The 25,522-nt window shown below is 42.9% G+C and overlaps 1 protein-coding gene across 2 annotated transcripts in view; it reads left to right on the forward strand.

The window, feature by feature from the left end:
• LOC142575380 (nonsense-mediated mRNA decay factor SMG8) overlaps window positions 1-25,419 on the forward strand; it is a 32,438-nt gene extending 7,019 nt beyond the window's left edge. Inside the window, exons 9-23 of one of the 2 annotated variants that reach the window (XM_075684713.1) lie at window positions 1,604-1,746; window positions 2,733-2,884; window positions 3,598-3,734; window positions 4,289-4,376; window positions 8,844-8,999; window positions 10,578-10,721; window positions 12,573-12,840; window positions 14,242-14,331; window positions 15,326-15,472; window positions 17,081-17,224; window positions 18,731-18,855; window positions 20,126-20,184; window positions 21,883-22,059; window positions 23,493-23,632; window positions 25,198-25,419. In XM_075684713.1, coding sequence (XP_075540828.1) covers window positions 1,604-1,746; window positions 2,733-2,884; window positions 3,598-3,734; window positions 4,289-4,376; window positions 8,844-8,999; window positions 10,578-10,721; window positions 12,573-12,840; window positions 14,242-14,331; window positions 15,326-15,472; window positions 17,081-17,224; window positions 18,731-18,855; window positions 20,126-20,184; window positions 21,883-22,059; window positions 23,493-23,610 — 1,948 coding nt within the window. In that variant the 3' untranslated portion in view covers window positions 23,611-23,632; window positions 25,198-25,419. Of the gene's footprint in view, window positions 1-1,603; window positions 1,747-2,732; window positions 2,885-3,597; window positions 3,735-4,288; window positions 4,377-8,843; window positions 9,000-10,577; window positions 10,722-12,572; window positions 12,841-14,241; window positions 14,332-15,325; window positions 15,473-17,080; window positions 17,225-18,730; window positions 18,856-20,125; window positions 20,185-21,882; window positions 22,060-23,492; window positions 23,769-25,197 lie in introns of those variants that run through there. The other variant, XM_075684711.1, reaches the window with a different exon arrangement.
• The last annotated feature ends 103 nt before the right edge of the window (window positions 25,420-25,522 follow it).

A 25,522-nucleotide genomic window follows, 5' to 3' on the forward strand; every position in this document is an offset into this window, starting at 1 on the left:
CATTCTGGGCTCTTTGGTGTTTCAAAGAGGCAAAATAGTCCCACATTTTTTGCAATTGTGAAATGTTAGCAAAAGATTGTCTAAAAACAAAGAAGTATATTTTGAAATGAGCAATCACCCACTGGCTCCTTCCTTGTCATTGCCACAACAGTTAAACCTTGATGTAACAAAATTCTTTATGTAACAAATTATTTTACTTTTTATAAGCTTGATATCTGCATTTATTTTTAACCTCAGTATAAGAAGTGTGTTTATGCATGATTTCAGTGTAAGGAAATTTCACCATTACCACATAGGAAGACTGAGCCCTTACATGGAAAGTAGCACATTGCCTGTGGTCCGGTGGATTGATTAGTGCAGTTGGTGGATCTTCCAATATTGTTTCTGATGTTTTAAGCCCAAACCTACGGTAAATAAGTTCAATTGAACCTCAGTATCTTGAGATTTGACCTTTTATGTGAATAAGTGCAGTCACCAATAGATTTTTCTTAGGTAGAAGGGGCTGCAAAGTATTCTGAATTATCAGGCAATCGGAAAAAGCAAATTCAAATAAGAAAAAGAAATTATTTTGTTGAATATGAGAGCCCACAATGAAAGGTACGGCTTCATTCCATGTCAATGAGGTCTTTACATTCGCAGTACAAAGTGAAGCCAGCCAAGCTTTCACGTCCACTCCGGCCTCGCGGCTGATAGTGTAGCCTGCAGTGGGATGACGCTATCATAACATGCGTGGGCAGTGGGGAGCAAATCCTTTGTCTGCTTTTTGCTTCAACGTGTGTCTGAAACTCTAGATTAGGCAACCTCCAGCACTAAATGTGGGGGAACACAGCACACACGATGTCATGCCATCTTGGCATGTCCACTCTTTCTGCACGCAGCATATTGCCTCTAAAACAGGCCGTGCAGGCTTTGGCGAATACAGCCTGTTCCAGCCATGAACGCACTGGAATGGGAGACGTGTGCCAACCTGACCCCCACCCCCTTTGCAAGCTCTTGATCGTATTATCATAGGCTTGTTCCCTCCCCCCTTTCCCAATGATCATGCAGGAAGACAAAAGATGGTGCTCATGAAACTACCATGCTTCTTGGAACACCCTCACACACTTGCACTCGCAACCAAAGTATACAGCATGCGGGGCATGATAGGATCTTATTGCACTTGGACTTTATACGGAATGTGACGCTTGGTTGCGGGATTCGAGAAGTGCGTTTGCAAGCAGCCACTTGTAATTCAACTGATTGACCATCTGCATCTGCGGAATTTTTCACTTATTGTCTCGGTATTCCTTCACGGCAGCAATGAGAGTTCGTTATATTGAAATCATGTGTGAACACACTTCGCTATATCGAGGTGCTAACTATATGGTGTTCTATAGACATGAAGTTATGAAAAGTTAAATACTTTGTTACATAGAGCATTTTGGTATATTGAAGTTTATGTCAAGGTTTAGCTGTATAAAGAAATTTCTATAAAACAAAGTGCAATTATGATTTTTATGACACAGTTCAATTAAGGTTTAACTTTTTTGTGAACGCCAGAACTAGTGAGTTCGTACAAGTGCACTGCTCTATTGGGTTGTTGTTTGCAATCTTGATCTTCCAGTGGGAACTCACTTTTTGCTGTGCCTGCCAACCAGGAGTTTGTCTATGTCCGAACCACAAACTCTGTCCGCGAGGACATGGTCGATTTTTTTCTGCAGAAGCTCAAGGACTTCTGCTCTCCTGACTATGACGATGCACTGTCAGGTTAGTTTAACACCATTTTAGGCTAGAGGATAAAGGGGCACTTTTGTCATGATGTCATTAAATTTCACTTGGAGCTTCAGGACCTGCAACTTTTGAATTACTGCATTGATGAAACTTTAGTAGTTGTAAATGTAGCACTTCCAGTGTCGTTATATCAGGAAGTCAAGCAAACAGAGAAGCAAAATGATCGAAAAAAAGGTGCATATCTTTCCATAACCCTGAGCTGAACTAGATCAGCAAACTTTTTTCTTTTTATCATTTCAGAAACAGTATCATTCAGTTGGTTTATCTTGTATTGCCGTACATGCTATATAATGCTCATGCCCTCCCACATCCTGCTCAGCTGTGTTGTGTGGCTTAGTAAGCTGCTGAAGAGCTTACCTTAATGAAACTTTGGTTCCCTTTACAGTTGAAGATTTAGGTCATCAATGTTTATTAGGATTTAACAAATTGCAGCAGATCCAACAAGTTAGAATTTATACACAGTGAAGCTTTGTGTGAATGCACAAAGGTTCAAAACATGAGTACATGCACGGGTGGACGCATGCACACACATACAGAACAGCCATGCAGCTGCCCTGGTCATGCACGCACGCACAGAGAGAAAAAGACAGGCAGGCATAGAGGGAGACCATGTACCAACAAGTACCAGGACCTTCAACAATGGTTAAAGAAGAACACAAGTTCAGTCTAATCTCACTGCAGTGTGAACATGTACAGCAGTGAGAACAACACAGCGCTAGAGTAGTGAATAGTAAGTGTATGGAAACATACAAAGTGCACAGTGTTCAATAATTGGATAAACATACAGAAATACTACCCGGCACAATTTAATTGACATGAGGGGCTTTCATTCTGTGGTGCATCACTGTGGTGATATCGTTATCTGTTCAAACTAAAAATAATATTTCAAGCACAGTAGGACTCTGCAACCAGCTACAAATGTGAAGCACATAATTGTGCCTGTTGCGTATGCTTTCTTGCAGAAGACTTCCTTTCACTCTCTCTGGGTGGTGCTGATGAAGCATCCTCGCAGGAGCACTCATTTCCAGCTTTCCTCTGGCAGCACATTGAGCTGGCTTTGTCCAAAGGCTTCGATGACAATGTTGGAAGGCACCCAGTTCCTGCTGATTTTGAGGTTAGTTATGCCTAATCCCTTGTTTTGTGCCTACATTTTAGGTGCTCGTCTAGTCATCTGTGGAAGTACTTACATTCTGTTTATCTGAACATTTTCTATAGCATGTCTGATTCCTCATCATAGCAAGTCGTGCCAACATGGCTTTTGACGAGCTTGGCTTTTAATGATCATTATGTACTAACAGCAGTGATGACTGAAAGCTTTGAAGAATGGAAATGACACATGCGAGAGTGGTTCTAAAGCAGGTAACTGTAATCCTGTTGTTGTTTGAGCCATCTTATTTACTTAGCTGTTTGTTAAATCAATCTGTACATGACTTCACCCAACTAGGAAGTTGGGCCCTCATCAATGTGCCTTCGCTGGTCTGTGTACCAACTGTATTGTGTTTCAGGCATGTAGGGACGCCAGCCTACGGAACCTTGTGCAAGGTGTAGGGTTGTCTTTCTTACATAGCATATCTGTGCAATGATTGGGTCTGGTGCAGTTAAAGGAGGGAAAATAATTGCACGGTATATTTGTAGCACATTTCGGTGCAATACACAGTTATGAGCGTGAAAATGCTTAGAGGGCGACTTATGTTTATTTAACTGTACTGTGTGTTTTGTATGTTATTTGAGTGCAGCAGTGACATTCCACCACTCTCTGCTGTCATTTGTGTGCTAAAGTTCTTGCACTCCTGCAGTCATAATGGTTATAAAAGCCTTTTCCTACAGCTTCCCACAGTGTCAAACTGGTTCAAGGTCGCAGCGAAGCTTCGGGACTTCTTCCTGTCTGCAACCTCCATGGCAGGCTCTGCCATGGCATCATCTCTGAAGGCATCGCTCGACATTGATGTCCGTTTTTCAGAAGGGTAAGTTATGATTCATAGGGCGTGGCTCAAAATTAAACACTTCCCTCTGGTTTAGCTGGAGCGAAGGATTCCTCACCAAGCCCCATCGGAAATTTCAATACCACCCTAGAGGTTGTAAAGTGCTGTCTTGAGGGCATCCTTCTGCAAGAATTTTTCTAATTGGTTCAATAATAGTGGAGGTAGGAGAAATTAAAATGGCACGAAGCCGCACTGCCTGGAGGTGTGTAAGCTTCACTGCCAACACAGACACTCCCTTCCTTCCCTGCCTTCTTCCGTACCTGTGAGAAAAGAATGCGCTACATTTACATCATCAGCCTTGCCTCGTTTTTCCTTCTTCCTTTGCATGGTTTTGTTTCTCTTGAATAGGGTGACTATATATGTCGTAAAACATTATTTAAGTGTATTCATTGTTACAGAGCTTTTAACAAATTTCATGTCCTCAGGTATTTTATTTGGTACTTGGAGAGAGGTAGGAACCTGTGAGAAAGGTGGAGAGGTTGGACTGAGAGGTCTGAGTGAATGGGTATGCTCATTGCTTCTATGTTTGCTCGCAGACGATGTGGAAAGGTCCTGCCTTTGGCGACATCGGCATATCAAGAAGGGCTGCCTACACACTACACTGCAGAGTATCATGAGAGGAAGGTGGGCACTGTTTGAAAGCTCATTTGTAAAATTGTTTGTTTCAATGCTTTAATTAGTGGCACTGCCTCTACATGACACAAAGGTTAACAGGATCGCATTGTTCTTACTGAAAATCGAGCATTTTAGTTGCCCTTGTTTGTTTTGCTCGTTATATCCATATGTGTCATGCACTGGGGTTTGAAGCACGGTTTATAATGGGTGCAAGGGGAATTTGACGACACATTGGTGATTTCAGGAATAACGTCAATATTTCAGACAAGGTTCAGTATACGCATTCCAAATATTTTGCAGTGTCTCTTTTGCTGCTTTTATATAAGACTGATAAATAAAAACTATCTTCAGCCTCAATTATTGACTGAATTCGGCTTTGATAATGGTTATATACTCGGATCAGATAGGGCGTGTTGATGTCAGGCAGTGCTTCCACAATAAAAAGCTTTAAAGAGTTTTTATAATTGTGTGACTGTCATTTAGTCTCTCTCTCTCAGTGACTCCCGCCATACATAGCTGTGTACAGGTTTAGATATTCAGAACTAGGACACCATATTGAGAGTGACATGGCTTCAGAAGCATAGCCGAAGTTCGCAACCAGACATTCGTGGGCAGCACAGGCACTGTGGACGCAAGCAAATCTATTTCTTATGAGTGGTGCCTAATGAAATCATGACCAGGAAGCTTGGCTGTTGACTCTGCCATGTGAAGCTGCTCCACAGTGGCTATACTTCAACATAATGAACTTCAATGTAACGAAATTCTTGATATAACGAATATTTTGCCTCATGTCCATAGAACACCAGGTATTAACATGATAGAATTAAGGGCCCCGTGTCACAGAAAATCCGGCGTCTGCACCTCGCGTCCCGCGTTGGACATCGTTTCAGCAAAAAGAATTTACTAACCACGCATACCCAACAACGCAGGCCCACCATGTGGCGCAAGGAAGTTACTGAACTAATTGAATTTCTCAAGGTAAAATACGCAGAAAAATAGTAAAGTACGACATGCACACGACCTGCAGACATGATAGCATCGGATTGTAATTTTAATATACGAGAAAACATAATTCTGTTACGCAAGAACCAAAAGAAAAACCACAAACCCCCTTTTCAGTGTTTCGATCAATCAGAACGGGCATGGCCTCCTAGATTTGCTTGTGCAAATCTCAAAGGCCATAAAGCTACGCGCCAGATTCCTTAAAACACCTCCAGATGGCGCTCACCTCCGCCACATCGCAGCCCGCTCAATAGGCCGCTTTTCTACCAGAAAGCTCGCCTTTGTGCATAGCGTTCGCTGACAGCGCTTCCTGGTAAACATTACGGTTACATAAGCTGCAGTTGCTGGGAAACATGAGAAACAGTCAGGGATCTTTGAATGCTATCGCTTCCCACTATTAAAGGCCAAGCTTAAATGCCTCCACATTTTTTTAGAACCTCAGTATAAGGAATACTTTGTATGCGATTTCAGTATAACGAAATTTAACTATCGCCACAAAGCAATGCCGAGACAATAGAGTGTTTTAGATTATGGGATGCAAGCCGCTTGCGTACGCGAGAACTAGGGACGACGGTACTGCTCATGCGCAGACCCAGTCGTAGGTGTCTGCGCATGCGCAGTAGGTCGGCACATGTTCAGTACTGTGGCCCCTAATTCTTGCGTACGCAAGCTGCTTGCGTCGCCTAATCTAAAGCTCTCTCATAAATGTAAGCTTTCGCGGACACAGATGGTCAAATGATTGAATTACAAGCGGCTGCTTGCAAACGCACCTCTCAAATCGCGGGTCATGCGACAAGAGCGACCGCTGTAGTGGAGCCGCAAGTGCGATAAGATCCTATCACGCCCCGCGCACTGTGTGCTTTAGGTACGGGTGAAAGTGTGCGAGGGTGAGACAAGAAAGATAGGGGCTTCGCGAGTGCTGCCTTCCCGCGCGAACAAAGGGAAGAGGGGGAGGGGAGCAAGCTCGTGGTAACACGATCAAGCACGCCTGAGGGGGTGGAGTGGGGGGTAAATTGACGCGCGTCTCAATTTCTGGCTTGCGTCTCATCTCGGCTGTGGCTGCACATGGCTGTAAGCGCGGCTGAGCGAATACGCAGCCTCACACCTTGCTTTAGAGGTAATCTGCCACGTGTGCAAAGAGTGCGCATACTGAGACAGCATGGCACCATGTAAACTATCTTACTGTGCGTTTAGCATTGGAGGTTGCATGATTTCGAGTTTCAGTGACCCGTTGGAGCAAGAGGCAGATGAAGCATTCGCTCCCCGCTGCCGACGCTTTTCCTGATAGCTTCGTGCCAGTGTGGGCGACACTATCAGCCGCGGCGGCAGAGTGCACGCAAAAGCGTGGCTGACTTCGCTTAATTTGTACCGCTGAGAAGATATCGTCTATGTAGTGAGCAATATAAGTGGGAGCACGCGAACGCGTGGCAAATAGCCTTGAAACTGAGTTAGAGCGATACGCGGAGGGCGCTGTCGAAAACAGAGGGGAAAGAAGAGCGCTCTTCCGCTAACTGTCGGCACTCCCACAGCACCTGCTTTTTTCGAAAGTGGTAGCTGACGGCATTTCACTGGCCGCCGACAGCTGATAAGATGGTTAGGCATCACAGTGACTTACAGCTAGTCATTTTTTTACAGTGGAGCTGTTAGAGCCTCACTGGGTTTCTCTTTCTGACACGCACTCCTGTCTGTGTTCCCGCTCATATTGCTCATGATAGCACGTAGCATGAATTTGTATCATTTGTCGCCGACTCCCAAATTTATCAAAATGAATTGTTTTCTCATTCAAATTTACTTTTTTTTATTGTCCGATAATTCGGAAAATTCTGCAGCCCCTTTCAACATAAAAAAAATTGACCGGCGACTGTACTTACTTGCATAAAAGGTAAATAAATAAATTTCGATATAACGAAGCAATCTTCAATTTTTACTGGCTTTGTTATACTGAGGTTTAACTGTATTTGGTTTTTCAATGTTCTCACTCATCCTGACCTCCACCTGCTGGAGAAATTGAGCTGTCTGAATGGCACCCGTCCAGAGGCAGTGCTTAATTGTCGTCGTGACATACGATTATTGACCATGAATTCTTGCCTCATCCAGAAAACAAACCATTTCGTGACATTTGAGAAGGTGGCGACCTGTAAGTCACTGGGGTCGGCGTGTAAGGTGACTAAGGGAATGTACGACTTCCTATCCGGTGTCAGACTGGTAGTTGATACAAAGGTTGATATCCTGGAATGTGGAATGTGCTAGATAGGTGACGGAGGGGTTGGTGTAGATGATGTTAAGAGCCTAGACAGATAGAATGACAATCTTAATGTCTATGAAAATTCGAAGCCGTGGCCTGAAATACCTCGCCCCCCCCCCCCCCCATATTTATGATGCAACCCAGCCTACATTGCTGGGTTGGCGTGTAAGGTGACTAAGGGAATGTACGACTTCCTATCCGGTGTCAGACTGGTAGTTGATACAAAGGTTGATATCCTGGAATGTGGAATGTGCTAGATAGGTGACGGAGGGGTTGGTGTAGATGATGTTAAGAGCCTAGACAGATAGAATGACAATCTTAATGTCTATGAAAATTCGAAGCCGTGGCCTGAAATACCTCGCCCCCCCCCCCCCCCCCATATTTATGATGCAACCCAGCCTACATTGCTGTGCTCAGAATCTAGAGATAAAGCATTACACCTTGTAAGCAGTGTGCTGCACCGTGTAATTAGTATTTTAGGCGGGTTCAAGTGCCTCAGCATGTGATAGCATACTCGCAAATGGTGTCCTAAACAAAACTGTCAAATGCATGCTGAGCTGAGCTAAGTGCTTAGCATGTGCAACAGCTTCTGAGGCTTGCCAAGATGAGCAAAAGGCTCAGTGAGAAAAGGCGCAGCTTGTAAGAGTTACTTTTTTAATCAAAATGGGAATGGAAGCAGTGTGTGTGGCAAATGCACATAGCATACAGTTGTGCGCAGCACTTGCACACAAGCATTTTTAATGCTTTTCAGCACTTTCAAGTTTTTAGTGCAAATTCACAAGGGTCACATTTAGGGTTTCAGGCAATTGCCTATGATCAGTTGTAGCTCAGCTCACCTGTATGGTCTCTGACCAAATAATTGATTCCAGTGCCCGTGAGAACATTTCCAAATGAAGAGTTCTTCAAGATTTTTAATGCAAATTCACAAGGGTCACATTTAGGGTTTCAGGCAAGTGCCTATGATCAGTTGTAGCTCAGCTCACCTGTATAGTCTCTGACCAAATAATTGATTCCAGTGCCTGTAAGAACATTTCCAAATGAAGAGTTCAACATCTTTCTGTTGTGACAGAAGGGCAGACCATTGTTGACAGCAGAGCAGGTGCCAAATCTCTCTCTAGGATGATAGCCATGAACACGCACCACATTTTTTGAATAAGTGTTGAGACACGACAACATTCTGCTGCTGTTGCTTTAATGTTAACTTCCTTTTGTGTGCACTCTTTCCCCAGCTGGCACGTGCGTACCAGATGTTCAGCACACATGCGAGAGGCCCTGCATTTCAGCGATATGCACAGCAGCTGAAGGAGGACTGTGACCTTGTCTGGAAGTCGGGCCGACAGATGTGCGAAGTGCTCAGTCTCACCGGGAACCATTGCATCAATCCCGTAAGTGTTGCCAACCTTATGAGCTTTAACCGATCTCTACAGTGTAGAGGCATCACGTAGGGGAGAGGCTGCCTAATTTAACAGTCTTGTGAAAACGACAAGGTTTGAAAAAGTGCCTGGCAAACCAGGCACTGTAGTGTCCTAGCCCAAGACATGCAGGCGGTAGTATATGGTAGAGTGCCGTAACCCTACAGAGTGATTTCCCTCTCAAATTGTTGCCCATGGTTTGTTTCACGGAAATAAAAAAAAGAGAAGAGTGGACTCATTACTTTTATGCTTGCATCTGACTTCATTTGAGTACAGTTTTGGTGCGTGGTTCAGTGGCATATGTACCAATCAAAGGGTACATGCCACTGGTCTTAGCGTATATTCTTATATGGGCCACGACAGAGTGTGCTTTCTTCCAGGCACATGTTGTAACAAAAAAATAAAGCATGGCAGGACTGATAAGTGCACATTTTCAGATACTTGTAGAAATAAACGTAATTGTTTCTTGGGTTCCCCAAGATCTTATTTGTAAACTCTTGATCTAAGGAAATCAATATTGTAGCCCATTAAGAAAGCTGCTGTCAAAACTGACTTAATTTATGTGGCCCAAGTTATTACTTGTACAGTTTGCTGTGTTCTAAGGTTCAAAGCAAAAGTTACCTCTGGACTCCGTGCTTTTGCTATATCAACTAAGCAGAGGCAAGTAGATGACACTGTGAGGCTCACTTCCCAGGCAAATTATACTGGGACCTACTGGCTTAAATTGTCGATTGTTAGCCTACATTGGCTGGCAACCAGTGGGTACCTTTTTAAATTGTCCACAACCAGCTCCTTCGAGTTCCAAATATGGCATGTAGTAGTGACTAGAATCATGATAGGATGATGTTTTGTGCACAGGTGAATTACTTTGTTGGATTACCATTTACCACTCTCAAACAATCGGCAATGTCTATCTTTTAGCAATTTGTACACACCTGTAATACTCTATACGACCATAGCGATGCATCTATGACTCTGTCCAAGTCAGTTCAGCCAGTGTTGCCTCTATTGATGAGAGGGCTTTTAATGCACTTGGCCAAAGTAGTACCCTTTATTGTCACGCTGTCGTGAAAGTGAAGAATACAGTAGCAAAAACTGCGAATCGCAACATTAACTTTTTATTGGGTGAGCCTGTGCCTACAAAAGAAAGTGACACTCAAAACATGATAGTGACCAGCACAGTCAGCGATCAGCGAAATCTGATCTATGAGTCAAGTGCGTCGACTTTTATACACGACTCGTCGAAGGTTCCAGTGTAATCGCTGGCGTTTTCAGACCTTCCAGAAAGTACAACACTAGTTGTATCGTCCTTACAATCTAATTACACAAAGTTGACGAGAACCTACACAACAAATAGAATCATCGATAACATTTGAGTAAGTTCCAAATCATGCAGGTGCGCTTTGTGCTGAGCGATGACTAAGTTGTTCATGGGTGAAGTGCAGTCTCTGGAAAAGGATATACATATAAGCACATGTGTCAGTAAGCTTTGAACTGCTATCAGTGTCAAGACAGGCTCTTTTTTTTCCCCTCTCTTGTTGTTTTTCACAGGTTCACAGGACTCCTGAGAATGCAGATGAAGTGAGCATAGAGGAGTGTCCTCTATTGATGCCCCATCGAAGCCAGGTGGTGCTGATCTCAACCTGCAACTGTGGACGACAGCAGAGCACACGGGAAGACCCTTTCATTCTCAAGGCACGGTCCATTTCTGCTTTCCTCCTGAAAGCATTGTTCTTCTTGTTCTGTCTTGCTGTTGCAGAAGCCGAATATTTCTTGTGTGTTTGATGCGGCAGTACAAGTGCTGAGTGAGTGATTGTTGAAACCCACTCATAATATGCAGAAAAACACTAATTAATTTGGATCTTGTGGAGTAGAAGTAAATGTGACATTTACCTTCTTGTCAAATTATTTTATTGATTTATTTTATTTGTAAAATACCTTACAAGACCCCTACATGGGGATTGAGTAAGGGGGGGGAGGATACAATCCAGTACATACAATCTATTAACAACAATAACAAAAGAAAACAGCAGCCAAGTGCACAGCCTAAAAGTCAGAGAAACATATTAGCTACATAAAGCTGCATATGATTACAATAAAAAGGAACAATATAAGTTTGTAACAAACGTATAACAGTGCAAGAAAAAGGTAGAAAAAATAACACAGAACAGTGAGTGTGATATTAATGGTTAACAAGGGTTAAGCGTGTTCAGTGAGTGCTTGAATTTTTCACGGTCAGTTTCCGCAACTATATTGTCGGGGAGGTTGTTACAGAGCTGAACGGCACGTGGGATTGCAGACGAGTTAAATGCTTCTGTTTTACCATAGATGCGCGTGAAGCTATGATGATTGTATAATCTGTGCAACGTGTGTGATGATGTTTCTAGGTGTAAGGAACGTTTGTTAGCGTGGTGGGCGTATTTATGAAATAATGACAAAAGGGCTATGTCGCGACGATTACTTAGCAGCTGAAGTGAAAGGTGAATCTTTATTTGAGTTACGCTAGAACGGTAGTCATAATTTCGGGAAATGAAACGTGCGGCTCTATTTTGGATTGATTCCAGCATGGTAATTAGGTAATTTTGGTGGGGAGACCAGACTGGAGCGGCGAACTGAAGTCGAGGGCGAACAAATATTTGAAATGCCAGTTTGCGAATAAGTGGAGGTGAGTTCCGAAGGTTACGTCGCAGGTAACCATTGAAACTATTGAACATTGAAACTATCGATAATAATTTACTATGGAAACATGCCTTAAAAGTACGATTCCAAAATAATAATTACATCTCTTTTATTTTCTGTAAGATCTGCTTGAAAATACCAATTTACAAGATTTTCACAAACCTTCACAAGGACAATAAGGGCCACAGGGTCTGCTTCACAGTGCTACACAGCAGTCAGTCAGTAGCATGCATGCTTTCTTTCTTTTCAGCAGAGCACTTCTATGCATAGGTTGGCATACTCACTTTACACTCACTTCACACATGGGAGATAGAGCATTAATCAGTGACAAAGAGTGTGAGTGGACATATGTACGAATGGAAGTGAGTGCCAGGAAGAGGGAGTGAAAGTGTATATGAAGGGGAGTTAGTGACAGTGATTTTGAGCAGACGTGAGTGTGAACATGAGTGACGGTCGAAGAGTGTGAGTGGACGGGAGTACCAATGAATGGGAGTTGATGTAAGCATGAGCATAAGAGGGTGCCGGGATGTGTGAATGGGAGCGACTGTCTATACGAGCAAGTTTTGGTGAGCACGAGAAGAAGTGCCGATGAGCGTGAGTACCTATGAGTATGAGTGTGTAGATAGTCTACAAAAATATTGGTGAGGGAGTGTCAGGTTAATCATCTGCATCTATGAATGCTTGAAATTCACTAGGCTGATTAGCAATGTGAGTGTAAATTACTGTTTCTTTTCGTTCACATACTGATTAATTTTTATTATGGTTCAGAGAAAGGTGGTTTTTTGAGACATTTTGAGGCACACCTGTCAGCTTTTCTGTAATAAATTCCTGCAATTGATCCTAAAAGATAACTTCTGACATTCCTAGGCTGCCAATTTTGACTTCTACCTACGAGTCAGCGCTGACTGCTGCGGTGTCCTGGAGCGAATCAACTTCCCAGCCTTTGAGCCTAGTGCAGCCGACCAGGACCAGGCAGCTGCAGCCGAGGGCGAAGAGCCACGTGTTGAACTTGAGCCCCCAAGGTCGCGGAGTAGAGCAAAGAGCTTGTCTCGTAGCGAATCCAGCTCACGAAGTGCATCCCCAATCTCAGAGTCAGACTTCAGCTCACAGTCACCAGTGTCAAGTGATGACTCAGGTTGGTGACGTTACCTTTTCCGGGAAAGCACTGACGGGCAACATTATCTGCATCTATGCATCGACTTTAGACTCCTCTTGTTTGCATTGGGTTGGGATATAGAAATATTACAACCCACTGCTGGAGGTGATGTTACTTTGTTCGCCCCAGTATATATATACAGGTGGCCCGCACAGTGTTGAGAGGTTGCATTTAACTTCCTTTGCCTGGAAAAACTGAATGGCCAACTCTGCATCTTTGCTGCAGCTCACTAATTCCCTAAGGACGGCTTATTACAGAGTCTTATTTATAGTTTCTCCATAGAATACGTCCTGTCTGAGTGCCCTTCTTTCAGCACTAAAATATGCTCACTTTCTGGTAGCCGGACACTGGCGGATTATTGGCAGCTCGTGGAGGAAAGCATCTTAAAACACTGGCCTCCAAGTGTCATTTATTCACAAATCTACCTGAGTACAGTATTCAGTGTTGCAGTAAATGTCCAATAATAAGTATCCGAAGATGTATGTGACATGTTTTGCACATCATTATTTTCATGAGTGCTTTTGCTTTTGATGCACTTGTCAAGGTGCACAACTGTGCGCACAGCACTTGAAGGGGATCTACTATAGGATTTTTGTATATTTTCAACTTTCACTAATCTGAGTGGTCAGTTACAGTGGACTCCGGAATAATGAAACTTGCCTAAACTGAAATGCCAAATAAATGGTATGTGGGTATCAATTTTGGGTGGGCCACCCATAAGAACAATGTTAACAAACTTCGTTTAAACAGAACACATCTTTTTTGCGAACTCCTGGTAACGGAACTGGAACTGAAAGTGCACCTACCTCATCGGTCGTCATACTTCATATGAAACAGGAGTAGGTTGACAAACATCTCAAATGGTAATGCCAAATAGTCAAGAGAATCCACTCTATCAGCCAGTGGCATTGCTGTGGCATTAGTTACTGCTCTGCGGCATTCATGTTGCCTCTTTCTCGCGGTCCTTTCTGCATGTTGATGGCAAGAGCGAAAAAGCGAGAGTGCATGAACAGATGCCTTGTGGCAAAGAGGCTGTGCCCTTCCAAGAAGAGTACAGTAATGAATTTTTGTCGGCGCAGTGAAATTAAAACATTCGACACATTTGAAACAAAACAATTTTTCATGATTTCTGCAGCTTTGCATAAACGGAACTTCTGTAATCCATTTTTTGTCTTCCACCACATGTTGTGGACTGCTTATCTTCTTTCTTTTTCTTAAATCGCATGTATTGGAGCAAGTGAGCTAGTGAAGAAAGGAGAGAGTCAAATGATTGAATTAGTGAACAGCATGTTTAACATGGTTTAAGCTTTGCCATCAAAGATAGAGTTCGAATACTCGTTGCCTGAAGCTGTTTTTTTATTCTATATATTGCTGTTACAGATTCCGAGTCCTCTGACCGCGACGACAGTGACAAGAGCATATCATTGTCAGATGCCCGAACACAACAAACCGATGACCCCGATGATGATGGTCAGTTTGATGCACATAATCTTCCCTTTTGTTGCAAGCGGCAGTCGTTTAGCATTTTTTGTAAAATTTTCTTTGCCATATTTGTGTTGAGCTTACGTCCTGATGCTTTCTTTGAATGGTCACTGACTCAGTGCCCGTGACAAACTTTCTAGTTTATTCCATGTTTTTATTGCAAGTACTGTAAACAGTAAAGGCTCAGAAGAGCTTCTTTAAGCAGTGTCTCATGCTTGTTGTACCTTGGGAACTTTTGACATTGCTGATGTTTCATTTGTCTACACTATACTAGCCAGTGACAACCTAAGAATAAAATGGCAAATAGACTGCTGTCTAACTCAGAGACAATTAATGTAAATGTGCCAACCAATTATGTTTGCTTATGTCCGTGACATCACAGTTGAGATTAACTTCTTTCTATATCAGAGTCCTTCAGAAACTGCATCTTGAGTGCAGAGGCATAGTTAGTTATGCAGAGGCATAGGTCATGATTTTCATAACGAGGAGGTATATGTATATGTGTCATGATGTCATGACATGATGGCTTGCCCCATTCCCGTGATTGCTGTGACTGTCCCATGCAAGCACAGTCAAAGGAAATGCACGTAGCACTCGCGTTTATTTTTCTACAAGCAACATCGCCGTAGCTAGTGTTATTGCCACTCTACTGTGTCATGATGTCACAATAATGTTGATGACACCAGGTCTGGCATGTCGAGAACAATTTTTCTCTTGCGTTAAAATGTCGTTAATTTCCTAACATTTCCCAGCACTCATGTCATGCTTTTCCTTTTTGTCCCTTGTGTTTTGTGCTGAATTTTTGTAACCATGAATTCCCAACATTTGTGCTCTCTTAAGTGTCATGCTTTCACTTGTGAGATGCATGCAGTATATTTTCTACAACATTAAATGTGTCACTGCTCCTAGACATTAAAAGATTGGACATGTTTTCCCTCTAGGTCAGGTCTACTGTAGTCAAATAAACTTGTGCCTTTTTCAGACGCAGCCAAGGCATCCCTCGTGCCTTCCAACACTGAATATCTCCCAGGGATGTTGCATTCACTGTGCCCTCCTGGTCTCCTTCCCAGCTATAGTTCATGGTCTCTTGTCTGCCTCGGGCCATCAAGTCTCTACTCACACAATATTGGTAAGCTAGTCACTTACTGCCTCTGTGGTTACGTAAAGGGGTCCTGAACCACTTTTTATTGAAGTGGAGAAAGGCATTTGAAGTGAAAATAGGCTATTTCAGAAATACTTGGCCACAAGAAGTACTTCAATGCACTCAGCAGAAGTGGAATTATTGGCAATATAACACAGCCTCCGCTGTGCTCCCATTCCTTCGTCAATGCTTTGCACTGTGAAGGCTACGGCGCAGTGAGGCATGCCTACAGCACTCTGCCTTCTAAATGTCACCGTGGCATGCAGTTCAACTTTCATATTGGATGTTAACGTAGATGCCGCGACTTCTGCCTTTTGTGCCTACAATGCACTAAACATAAGCCAAACGCGGTTGTCCTCATCGAGCCGCAGTGCGCTTAGCCAGTGGGCTCGTGGCGGCACATGCGGCGGCCGCGGTATCTACGCCATGTAGCCGTCTGCAGCTTGATGTCAGCTATCATTCTATAGCAGCGGTCTAAGGGAATGGCGGAATAAAACGTCTAGAAGAGAGTGAGGACAGGGCCTTCTGTTAAAAAGAGAGCGTGTGAGAGAAAGGTGACTTCGCAATCTGCTTGCAAGCTCCACGCACGGCATACAACATCAAAACTTGCCTGAGATGTCCACAGCAGCGTATGCTACAGGTGTGTTATTTCACCGTGCCTCAGGGGTGGTTCAGGGCTCCTTTAATAGATACTGATGGGCTAGTTGGTGAGCCATAACATTGATGAAGGAGCCCACTTGGAATGCTAGACACATTCATGTACACATGAAAAGAGACATTTAGTTTTCTCCTTTTTACTTGAAACTGACTTGTGGCATCAAGGACTATCTCCTTTTTTTTTCTGCATATGTACGGCTGGCGACATCCAGTACAGACAGCTGCAGCCAATCTATCTATGCTCATTCTACTGTTAATTCAGTTGCTAAAAAGCTTTTCATCATTATATGTATTAGCATGTCTTGTACTTCTGAACAGTTAATTGATTCAGAGGTAATGATACTGATAGTACACTGCCAGCTGCAAGGCTGATTCCTAATGTAGGCTGTGATTATATTGAAAAATTCTGGGGGATTTATTCCTTGGCTTTAAATATGAACTGAACACTCGATAGTCTGAAAGTTGTACTTACAGTCCTGCCACCTCTGCCTTTCTCTTCAGGGGGGAGCGGGGGGGGGTTGGATCGGCACCTAAGTCTCTCTTTATGTGCATAGCTGCTGCTATGAAATGCCTGCAATTGTCATCTGGGCCCAGTCAAGCTGCATTCGCAGCTTTTAACCCACCTGACCATCCAGCCTATGTGTGGTCAACAGACTCAGTAGGCTCTGCACTTTTGTCCATTGCCTCTTCTTTGGGCTTTGGAATAGTGAATGCCTGTTATAGGCTTCATGCCCCACACAACTTAACCAGATATGCTGTGTGCTTCTATTCAACGTACGTAGAATTTCTAGCTGCCCTTTAGCAAGGCTTCAACCAGAAGCCTTGTCTCAAGCTGCAATCTTTGGGATAGCGGTGAAACCTATCATGTGTTCAAAGCAGTTGGGGGCTGTTGTGCATTTCGTAATGGCAGCCTGTTCATTGTGCTCTGGTTCTTTGCAGGTATCCAGGATCAGCCTGGCTTTGTGGCTGGCACCAACTTCCTGCTGCCCTGGGATGTGGCCGTCAAAGTTGACAAGGACCGCTGGCCCTCACTTTGGGAGGGCAAAAGGGCCCAGACCTGGAAGGGGAAGAAAAATGGAAAAGGTGAGAGGTACACATTCTTAACAAGTGAGTGAGGGATGGAGTGAATGAGAGAGTGAGTGAACTGATGAGTCAGTGGATGAGCTGGTTGGCGGGCAACAATGGAGCATATGAGTGAATTGGTTGTGCCAGCATACTCTTAATATACTGAGAAAGATAGTCAAACCTTATTATAATGACATTGCATCTGACATAAAAGCACCTTCATTATAGCTGATATTTGTTGTAAGCACATATTCGTTACAGGCTGACATTTACAAGAAGCATTTTAGATTTACTTTGTTACATCCTGTTATTCTTTATACTCACATTCATTATGCAATTGAGATTTGACATCGAAAACAAAAAAATATTCCAAGTTTTCTTTTATGATGGTATGCTCTTTATGCACACATAATAACTACATGCTGTAGGACCTCACCAAAGCATCCCTTGTTGAATTGTTCCTTTGTTGTACCTTTGCTGAAAACTGTAGGGTTAAATAAAACAAACAAAATGCAATACGCATCATTACTGTGAACATAGTGGTGGCCACATGCCATCTCATTGAATGTAGCCCATTCCAAGCTCATGGCAACAAAGGTCGATGAAGAAGTGGTGTATCAAAAAAGCTTTTATTATGCTTACCACTAACACTTTGACCAGGTTAGCTCAAAGCTAAGGGTTTTGTTATGTAATGAGTACTGGGGGTTCTATGGTGACTTTCACAATGAGGCACATGTTTATCCGTGCATGGGAAATGGGGAGTGGTGCAGGCAACAAACGCTGCTGCATGTTCCACACACTGGAGATTAAAGAGAGATGGGCAAAATTGGAGGGATTCCACAGTTCTTGGCGAGTGGGCGCTGGTTCTTCCTAAGCTGCTCATGCTCAGCTCACAATAGTCTCCTTTGCCTTGTCTTCCAAGCTTGCTCAACTTTATCACGCCATGTAAATTACTCCCTCAGAGTGTGAATGCACTCAATCGTTCTCTTAAACTTGGTCTCTATGACACTGACAGCATGCTAGCAACAAAGACAAATCCTTTTGTTGAAATGCTTGCTCCGCCCTATGACATCGTTTGTTTGACCATTGTTCGTCACTCCTTGTATCATTCTGTGAACACCTATCTCGTTTCGACAGCATGTTCGAGTGGTGCATTTCCCAGCCTCTGTTTTTTATATCTATTCCTGTAGACCCATGAAACGCGTGTAAGAGAATTTACTCATAATGGCAAAGCCTTAGCACAATTCAAAAAGACAGGGACGTGACAGACACACAGGACAGTGCTCAGATCTGTCGCATACCTGTCTTCTTGAATTGCGCTAAAGGCTTTTTGCCATTATGAGTAAACCGTATAAACTAGCCCAAGAATCAACCTTGTGTAAGAGAGGTTCTATTGTACTTGTAAAATTTCCTCCTGAAGTGCCTAGATTGTATTCAGTATTTACACAAAAACTGTTCTGCCTATCTGTATTTGTTATTTAGGTTAGAAGGACTTTTGCTTAACTGCTCTTACTGTATGCACAGGGGATGGGATGCAGTTCACTGTGAAAGTATTCATCGGGGTCGAATACGAATGCCACCACGGCCACAGATTTATGTGCTCTTCACCTGAAAGGATGCTACGTACCACAAGCACTGGCCTTGTTAAGGTGAGCATTGGAGATTGAAATGTTGAGTCTTGTTGTAATACATATTATACTTGCAGTTCCATAAAGCTGGATAGCGATGTAGTCTTTAAAGGTAATTTGGTTGATCAGTACCTGTCAGTAATTTAGCTGGAATATTTACCACATCTAAGCAATTCCATTTCCTTTTAAGCCAATCTGCATGGTCACTCCAGTTGTGTTGTGATATCCAAGACAGCAGTACCTTTGAATAGAATTTGAAGGTTATTGTGTGTGCTCAGATCTGTTCATGCAAAACCATTTTGGTAATCAACACATACTTGAGCAAGTGCCTGTGTGTATCACATATAGGAAGCAGCGCAATGTACAGAAATTGTGTTATGGGGCTTAAACCTCTGTGATTCCACATTGATTGCTTGTGTACTTTGTTTATACTACTAATGACACAATCATTCTGACTAGTGGTGTTCATTAAATGCAAATGCCAAAACATCATTGGTCTGTAATATAGGTTCTGTTTGGAGGGAAGCTTTGGTAAATGTGGCTTGTCAGAGGAGATGCTTGTCTGTGAGAAGGTGTGTTGATGTGTTTGCTACTAAATGTACGATGCATAAATTTTGTGCACCCACTCTGTTTAGTGGCTATGGCATTCTGCTGGCTAAGTGCAAGGTCGTGGGTTATTGCCATATTATGGCGGGGGTGGAATGCACAAATGCTTGTTGACTTTTAGGTGCACATAAAAATGCCTGCATGGAACCTTCCGCGGCAATGTCCCTAATAGGCCATTGATCAGGTTTGAGACATTAAACTCCTGTAATTTCAATAAATCTCCTGCATTTCGTGACAACTTCTCTCATGTAGTATTTGGCGTTCCTCTATTTGTATGCAGTCACTCATGTAATTGGCGGTTGTAGAAAGAGCTTTATCAAAAAGCTGCTGCTGAATGTGAAAAGTATTGTGTGAGATTGAGCTGCAAGAGACTGAGTGGTCAGACAGAACGTGCTCTAAATATATGTTTTGTTATTCGTACATATCAGAGCACGGTGCGAAAAGTTACAGAAGTCGCAAAAATTTATTTCAGTCATGCCTGGAATGCACCCATCTATGTGCAAATACTTCTACCAATTAAATTCTTGCTGTGTGAAATATGTAACATTTTCTTTAATGCGAGAACTGCATTTTTTATCGCCATGACAGTGAATTATCGTAAATGTATAAAACCATTCTTCTATGAGGGAAAATTTGCTCAGGAATCCATTTGGATGCTGACCATGTTCCTCTTGTTTTTTTCAAGGACAATGCCAACAAGATAGCCAACAGTCACATGCCACTATATTTCCCCTGTCTGTGCCGGTAAGTCGTAAAGAAGCATACCTTATTTGGGCTAAGTACATCTCACATTGTGTAGAAGACCCAACAAAGGCTACTTTTGTAAATGGAAACTTCATCAGGACCTGGGCTCTGGTAGTAGCTGAGAGGTTAGAGAAAACAGGATGTAGTACAGCCAAAACTTGTTATAACAAAGTTGTACCTGTGACAAAAATACCCTCGTTACATCCGATATTCGTTATAAGGATGTGTTTGTTATATGTTGATATCGACGAGACTCATTTTGTTTACAATGTTATACAGTAGAACCTTGTTGATACATTCCCGTTACCTACGTTTTCCCGGCGCCAACATTCACAATCGAGAACACAAAAAATTATACATAGAGTTACGCTCATTTTTTACCTGCTCATGTGTTCCTGGAAAACATGATTTATGGTACCAACGTTCAGTACGTCGCCGAACTGCGATTGTACGATACGTTTTCTGGCCGCTAGATCCCATGTAAACAAGAATACGCGCGAGGTGCGGCCATTCGAAAGTATACAGCTGCTTGCCGCGGCAGCTTCACCACAATACTCGCCCGTCCATCTCGTGTGAAAACGCCGATGCTTCTGATTTCGGTACCAGCAAATCTTCTCTGGGGTCGTTGCACGCGGCATTCACAGCTATCACTGCCAATCCTGTGGGGATAAGCATCTTCGCCTATCTGTTTCCCAGTGCGAGGTGCGTAGTGCCATTGGTAGCGTACTGCACGCATTTAGTAGGTGTAAATCCAAACACACTGCTGTTCCCTGCTGCAGGCGGCGCAATGTGGGCGTCACATTTTGCTTCGGCGGCATCCGGTGTCGCCCAACAGTTCGATGTTGTTTCAGTTTCCCGTCGTCCTTTTAAAACAGTATGCTATAGGAAAACAAAACGTGTCTCGGGCCACCGTCCACGTGTCGTGGCGCTCTTTGGCCAAACCTGGCCCATGCGCCACAAAAATCCACACATCATCATCATCATCATCATCATCATCATCGGGCCACCGTAGCACCACCAGCTCGACATGCGTCAGCATCTTGTGCTGCAACGATCCGCGCAACACTTTGCGTTATGTACTAGATGTCAACAATAGTCAAGCCTCAAATTTTTTTGTTATTTCTCATCGTACATTTTCCCGGTTAGTAAGTTCTTTTCTCGTGGTCTTTTCCGAAACGTACGAAAGAGGTTCTACTGTATCCGATTATGCAATAAATATCTGGGTTCATCACACAGAAAGTTTGACTGCACTCATGTCATTGCATTTGCACTGTAAAGTAGTAACATTTGCTATGGTTGAAGTATAACTTGGCTCCAAATAATGTTGTTGCTGAAGGACAGGTGCCGTGACATCGCAACTGCGCGTTTAATTGGGATTTTCAGATATGAGGGACCCAAAGTTAGGGGACACTATTGGCCAAGCGTACATAAGAATGTGAAGACATACAAAGCAGCTTGTGTTTTTTAGTGCGTAAAGCCATTTGCAGACACTCTAATGTCCACATGATGGCTACTGCCTAATGGTCTCCCAGTCACCTTGTGTTGATGTGACCTCATCTAGCCGGAGGTCCTCCTCATTAGCACTTGCTGCTGCACACTGTATGGGGCAACGGACCATTACTTGATTTTTCAAAGTGCGTCCTGCACTTGCTTCGCATTTATTTTGCTCTCCCCAACCTTGCATTGAAACTCATGCAGATCTGCCAAGCCACAAGTAGCGCAGCTGATGCGGCTGCACATAGTGACACCCAAGGCTCCGGTGCACGTGACCTTGAATCCACGAGTGCAGCCGGGCCCCTCGGCCCCCATCTTTTTACCAGGCAACAAGGAGCCTGTCAAACTGTCCCAGTCAGCATACTGGGTGTTGCGGCTTCCGTATCCTTTGACTTGCACTTGCTACCATATCTATCAAAGGTCTGAACAAAATCACAAAAGCCACTATGACTGTTGGACTGTCTACAGTGTGATTATTTATAAAAGGAAACACTTAATTGATACATATACAGCACAATTACTGCTCATATTAGACCGAGAAGGCATCAAAGCGACTGATCTTTTATCAGATGGTGTCTGCCTAATGCGTTTTATCAGTTGCCAATTTTATTTAAATAGTGAAGGCTTCCTGAGCTTTAATAAAATTCAATAATGAATTGATGTTCACTTCAAGAATGATGAACTTGAAAAAAGGGGTACCAGCGAAACACAAAGGACGCGCACACAAGAAAAAGGCGTTAGACACGGACAGACGCTCCGTCCGTGTCTAACGCCTTTTCCTTGTGGCACCAACTGGCCCAAGAGCTTGTGCTAATGCACTTCAAGAATGAACTGTACACTCAATTGTGACTTGCACTTTCTGCCAGAATATGAGCATGTGGTGTGCTATAGCACTGCAGTATTCTAGATCTTTTTGGGTTCGAATGTGATTGGATACTACCTTTTGTTTGTTGATGAACAACGAAAGGTAGAAGCAAAGAAAGGTTTGTCCTAAGTTTTTCTAATGTTTTCATTCCAATTAGCACCTTGGAAGTTTGCCTTGCGGTCATATAAAAAAGCTACCTGAAGGTGCACTTAACCTTCATATGAGCAACGCCTTGACCGTGCCTTTCATTTCTTATTTTTCCATTCATATGCACTGAAGACGGTAATTCTCCAACTAGGCAGTCACTGAACCATTTTGAATGGAATTCTTTGCATTGAGAGAGGAAAGTAAGGTTATGTAATGGACCTCATTTTATTACTTTGAATTAACTATATAAGGATTCAAGACATTCATGGATGAAGGATAAATTGACACTAAAAAGAGGCATTGTAGCTTTGTAAGTCATTGCTGTTAAATACTTCAGTGCAGTACACAAAATCCCAGTATTGTATGTTGTTGTGGTAGTTAGAGTTGCGAATGGGGCATTTTGATTCTTAAAGATTTACCATATTTATTGCTTTCGGTAAAGTATACTTGAGGATCAAGTCAGAATTGTGATTCCATGGCCCACTAGGATTTGACTGTTGCTTTTAAATGCAGCAAAATTGATTCTTGTTGTTTCTCTGGTTTGCTTAGTAAAGCTTATGTATTCATGCGCTGTGTACTTTCTCATGTAAATATTTGAGTTTGGATCATCTGCCCAGTTCCTGCTGTCTACATTCTCAGCAAAATATAAAAGATCTTGTAGGCCTTTTCTAACAAAAGAAAAATTACGAGCAATCTTTCTATTCCGTTCTTAACAAATGGTGAAACACAAGTGCCTGCTATATTTTAAATTTGAGAATGATTGGTGCAACGCATTGTCTTTAGCCCTTGACTCAATGCTCAGATTTGTGTACGAAGGTGATGCAGGACCTTACCTACCACCAAGGGACGGTGTTCCTTGTGAAGGAGCTCGGCTGCTAAGTGGCTGTTATGGCATTGTCGAGCAAGCACCTATCCGGTGAATCCAGTGAGACGTTTAGGCTGGTAAAGTACCGTTGCAATTTTTGGACACCTCACTTGTGCTTCATTTTGATACAAAGTTAAGCACAACCATAATACACTGTATTAATTGTGTGTCTGTGTATAATTGTAAATATGCAAATAAAGCTATGATGCAAAATTTTTCAGTGTCATTCATTACATTTTATGATGCTGGTTCATGGAAATGGTGGCGTATATAAATATATAGATGCAATTGAAATTGGATTCTGCAGCCCCTTTACTACCATTGCTCCTAGTAGGCTGATGAGCAATTAATTTTTATGAAGCCTTATCATCGTCATAATCTTTAATGTATTGACTAACTGACACCTGCATCTCTGCAGCCACAAACCATCCTTTTCTATTTTTTTTTCTGTGAAATACAATACTGCCACTTTCGTGAACGAAGTTTCACCACTTAAAATGATGTACAAGACAGCCATATTGGGGGCAAAACTTTTAATTTGCCACTGAGCAATGCTCATTATTTTTCGTAACCTTAAATGCATAAATGAGAGGCATTGTCATTTACTTTCTTTAAGAGGAAGCTTTAGATCAAGGCAAACTCCAGTGCTGCCTATTCAAATAGATGTAAATGCAGAAATGCTTTTATGAGAAAACCGCTTGACTGAACTGAAGGAAATGTGTTGTCATTTAAGTGAGAAACTTCAGTCCTATAGTGACTGTAGGAAGCAAAGTTTTGATTTAGGGCCTGGAATTTTTTAACGAAAATTCTTGCTGTTGTCAAGTTTCAAAAAGTTGAAGCGTGAAGTTTACAAATTCGCAACTCTGCAACAAAAACGGACATCGCAGTTCTGTGAATTGCATCTAAAGTGGACAAATTTCATTTAAATATTTGCAGCTTGCATGAAATTGTTACAATGGTGGCCTGGGTTTTTCGAAAGTCCTACACACAAATTAAGGGTATATTTCAGAGTGGTGTATTTTGCCTTCTTTAGATGTATTATTAGGTGCAGTTTAAAGAATGTGATATCGTTTTTTGTTGCGGAGTTAGGTTTTTAAACTCGATAGTTCAGTTTTAGCTCATTCCAAATAAGGAAAAAAATTTGAAGGCGTAAATAAATTATATACTTACCGCAGTTACTATCTTCATTTGTTATTATTATTATTTATTTTTGTGATGCACCAAAGCTAATCAAAATCGGCGTGTTGGTTGCTGAGAAAAACGATTTCGGATTTCCTATATACTTATATAGGAGCTCCCGAACTAAAGCTTCCTCAAATACTACAGCTATTCCACCTGTTAGGACAAGCTTTCTGTGACTCGGAATGCTGCCGAAGTGTCTGCGCGCTTTCAGCGGAGTCTCTGAAAGTGGGGTCAGACAAATCGCGCCGGAAATGGCGAGCTCTTGGAACTTGACAGCTCTGGCCTTCTAAGCGGTAGATGGCGCGCGATGTCATGGTTCGCAGCACCTTACGTTTTGTATACATTGCAATCGTTCCCGCGTATGCTTATTGTTTGCTGAAGCTACATACATAAGCTTCCTACGGAAGCAACATAGCACTCGCCGCTTACTCGTCGCTGCCGGTTTTTGTCTTTGACCCAGAGAAAAAGAGGGAAAGAGTGAGCAGCCACTTCCAGCGCGCGCAAGCATTCGCTCCACTGCTCCACTTCCACCTGCGGTCGTCTATTTCAAGAGCAGCGCGTCTCTCCAACCACTCTCGGCGGCGTCTCGTTTCGGTGCCACAGCCGCTGCGCGCTTGTTTTCCGAGAGAGCGAGGAAGAGGCGCATGGAGGCGCGCGAAAAAGAAAAGAAAGAAATAAAGAATGAGAGAATGAAGAAACGATAACGCGCGAAGTTCACTCGCTGCTGCCGCCCGCAAACCCACTTCTCCCTGCCGCGGCATCGCGGTGCGTCCATCAGCTGCCGT

Source organism: Dermacentor variabilis, chromosome 3 (genome assembly GCF_050947875.1).
Source record: "Dermacentor variabilis isolate Ectoservices chromosome 3, ASM5094787v1, whole genome shotgun sequence".
In the NCBI taxonomy this organism is placed as follows: Eukaryota; Metazoa; Arthropoda; class Arachnida; order Ixodida; family Ixodidae; genus Dermacentor; species Dermacentor variabilis.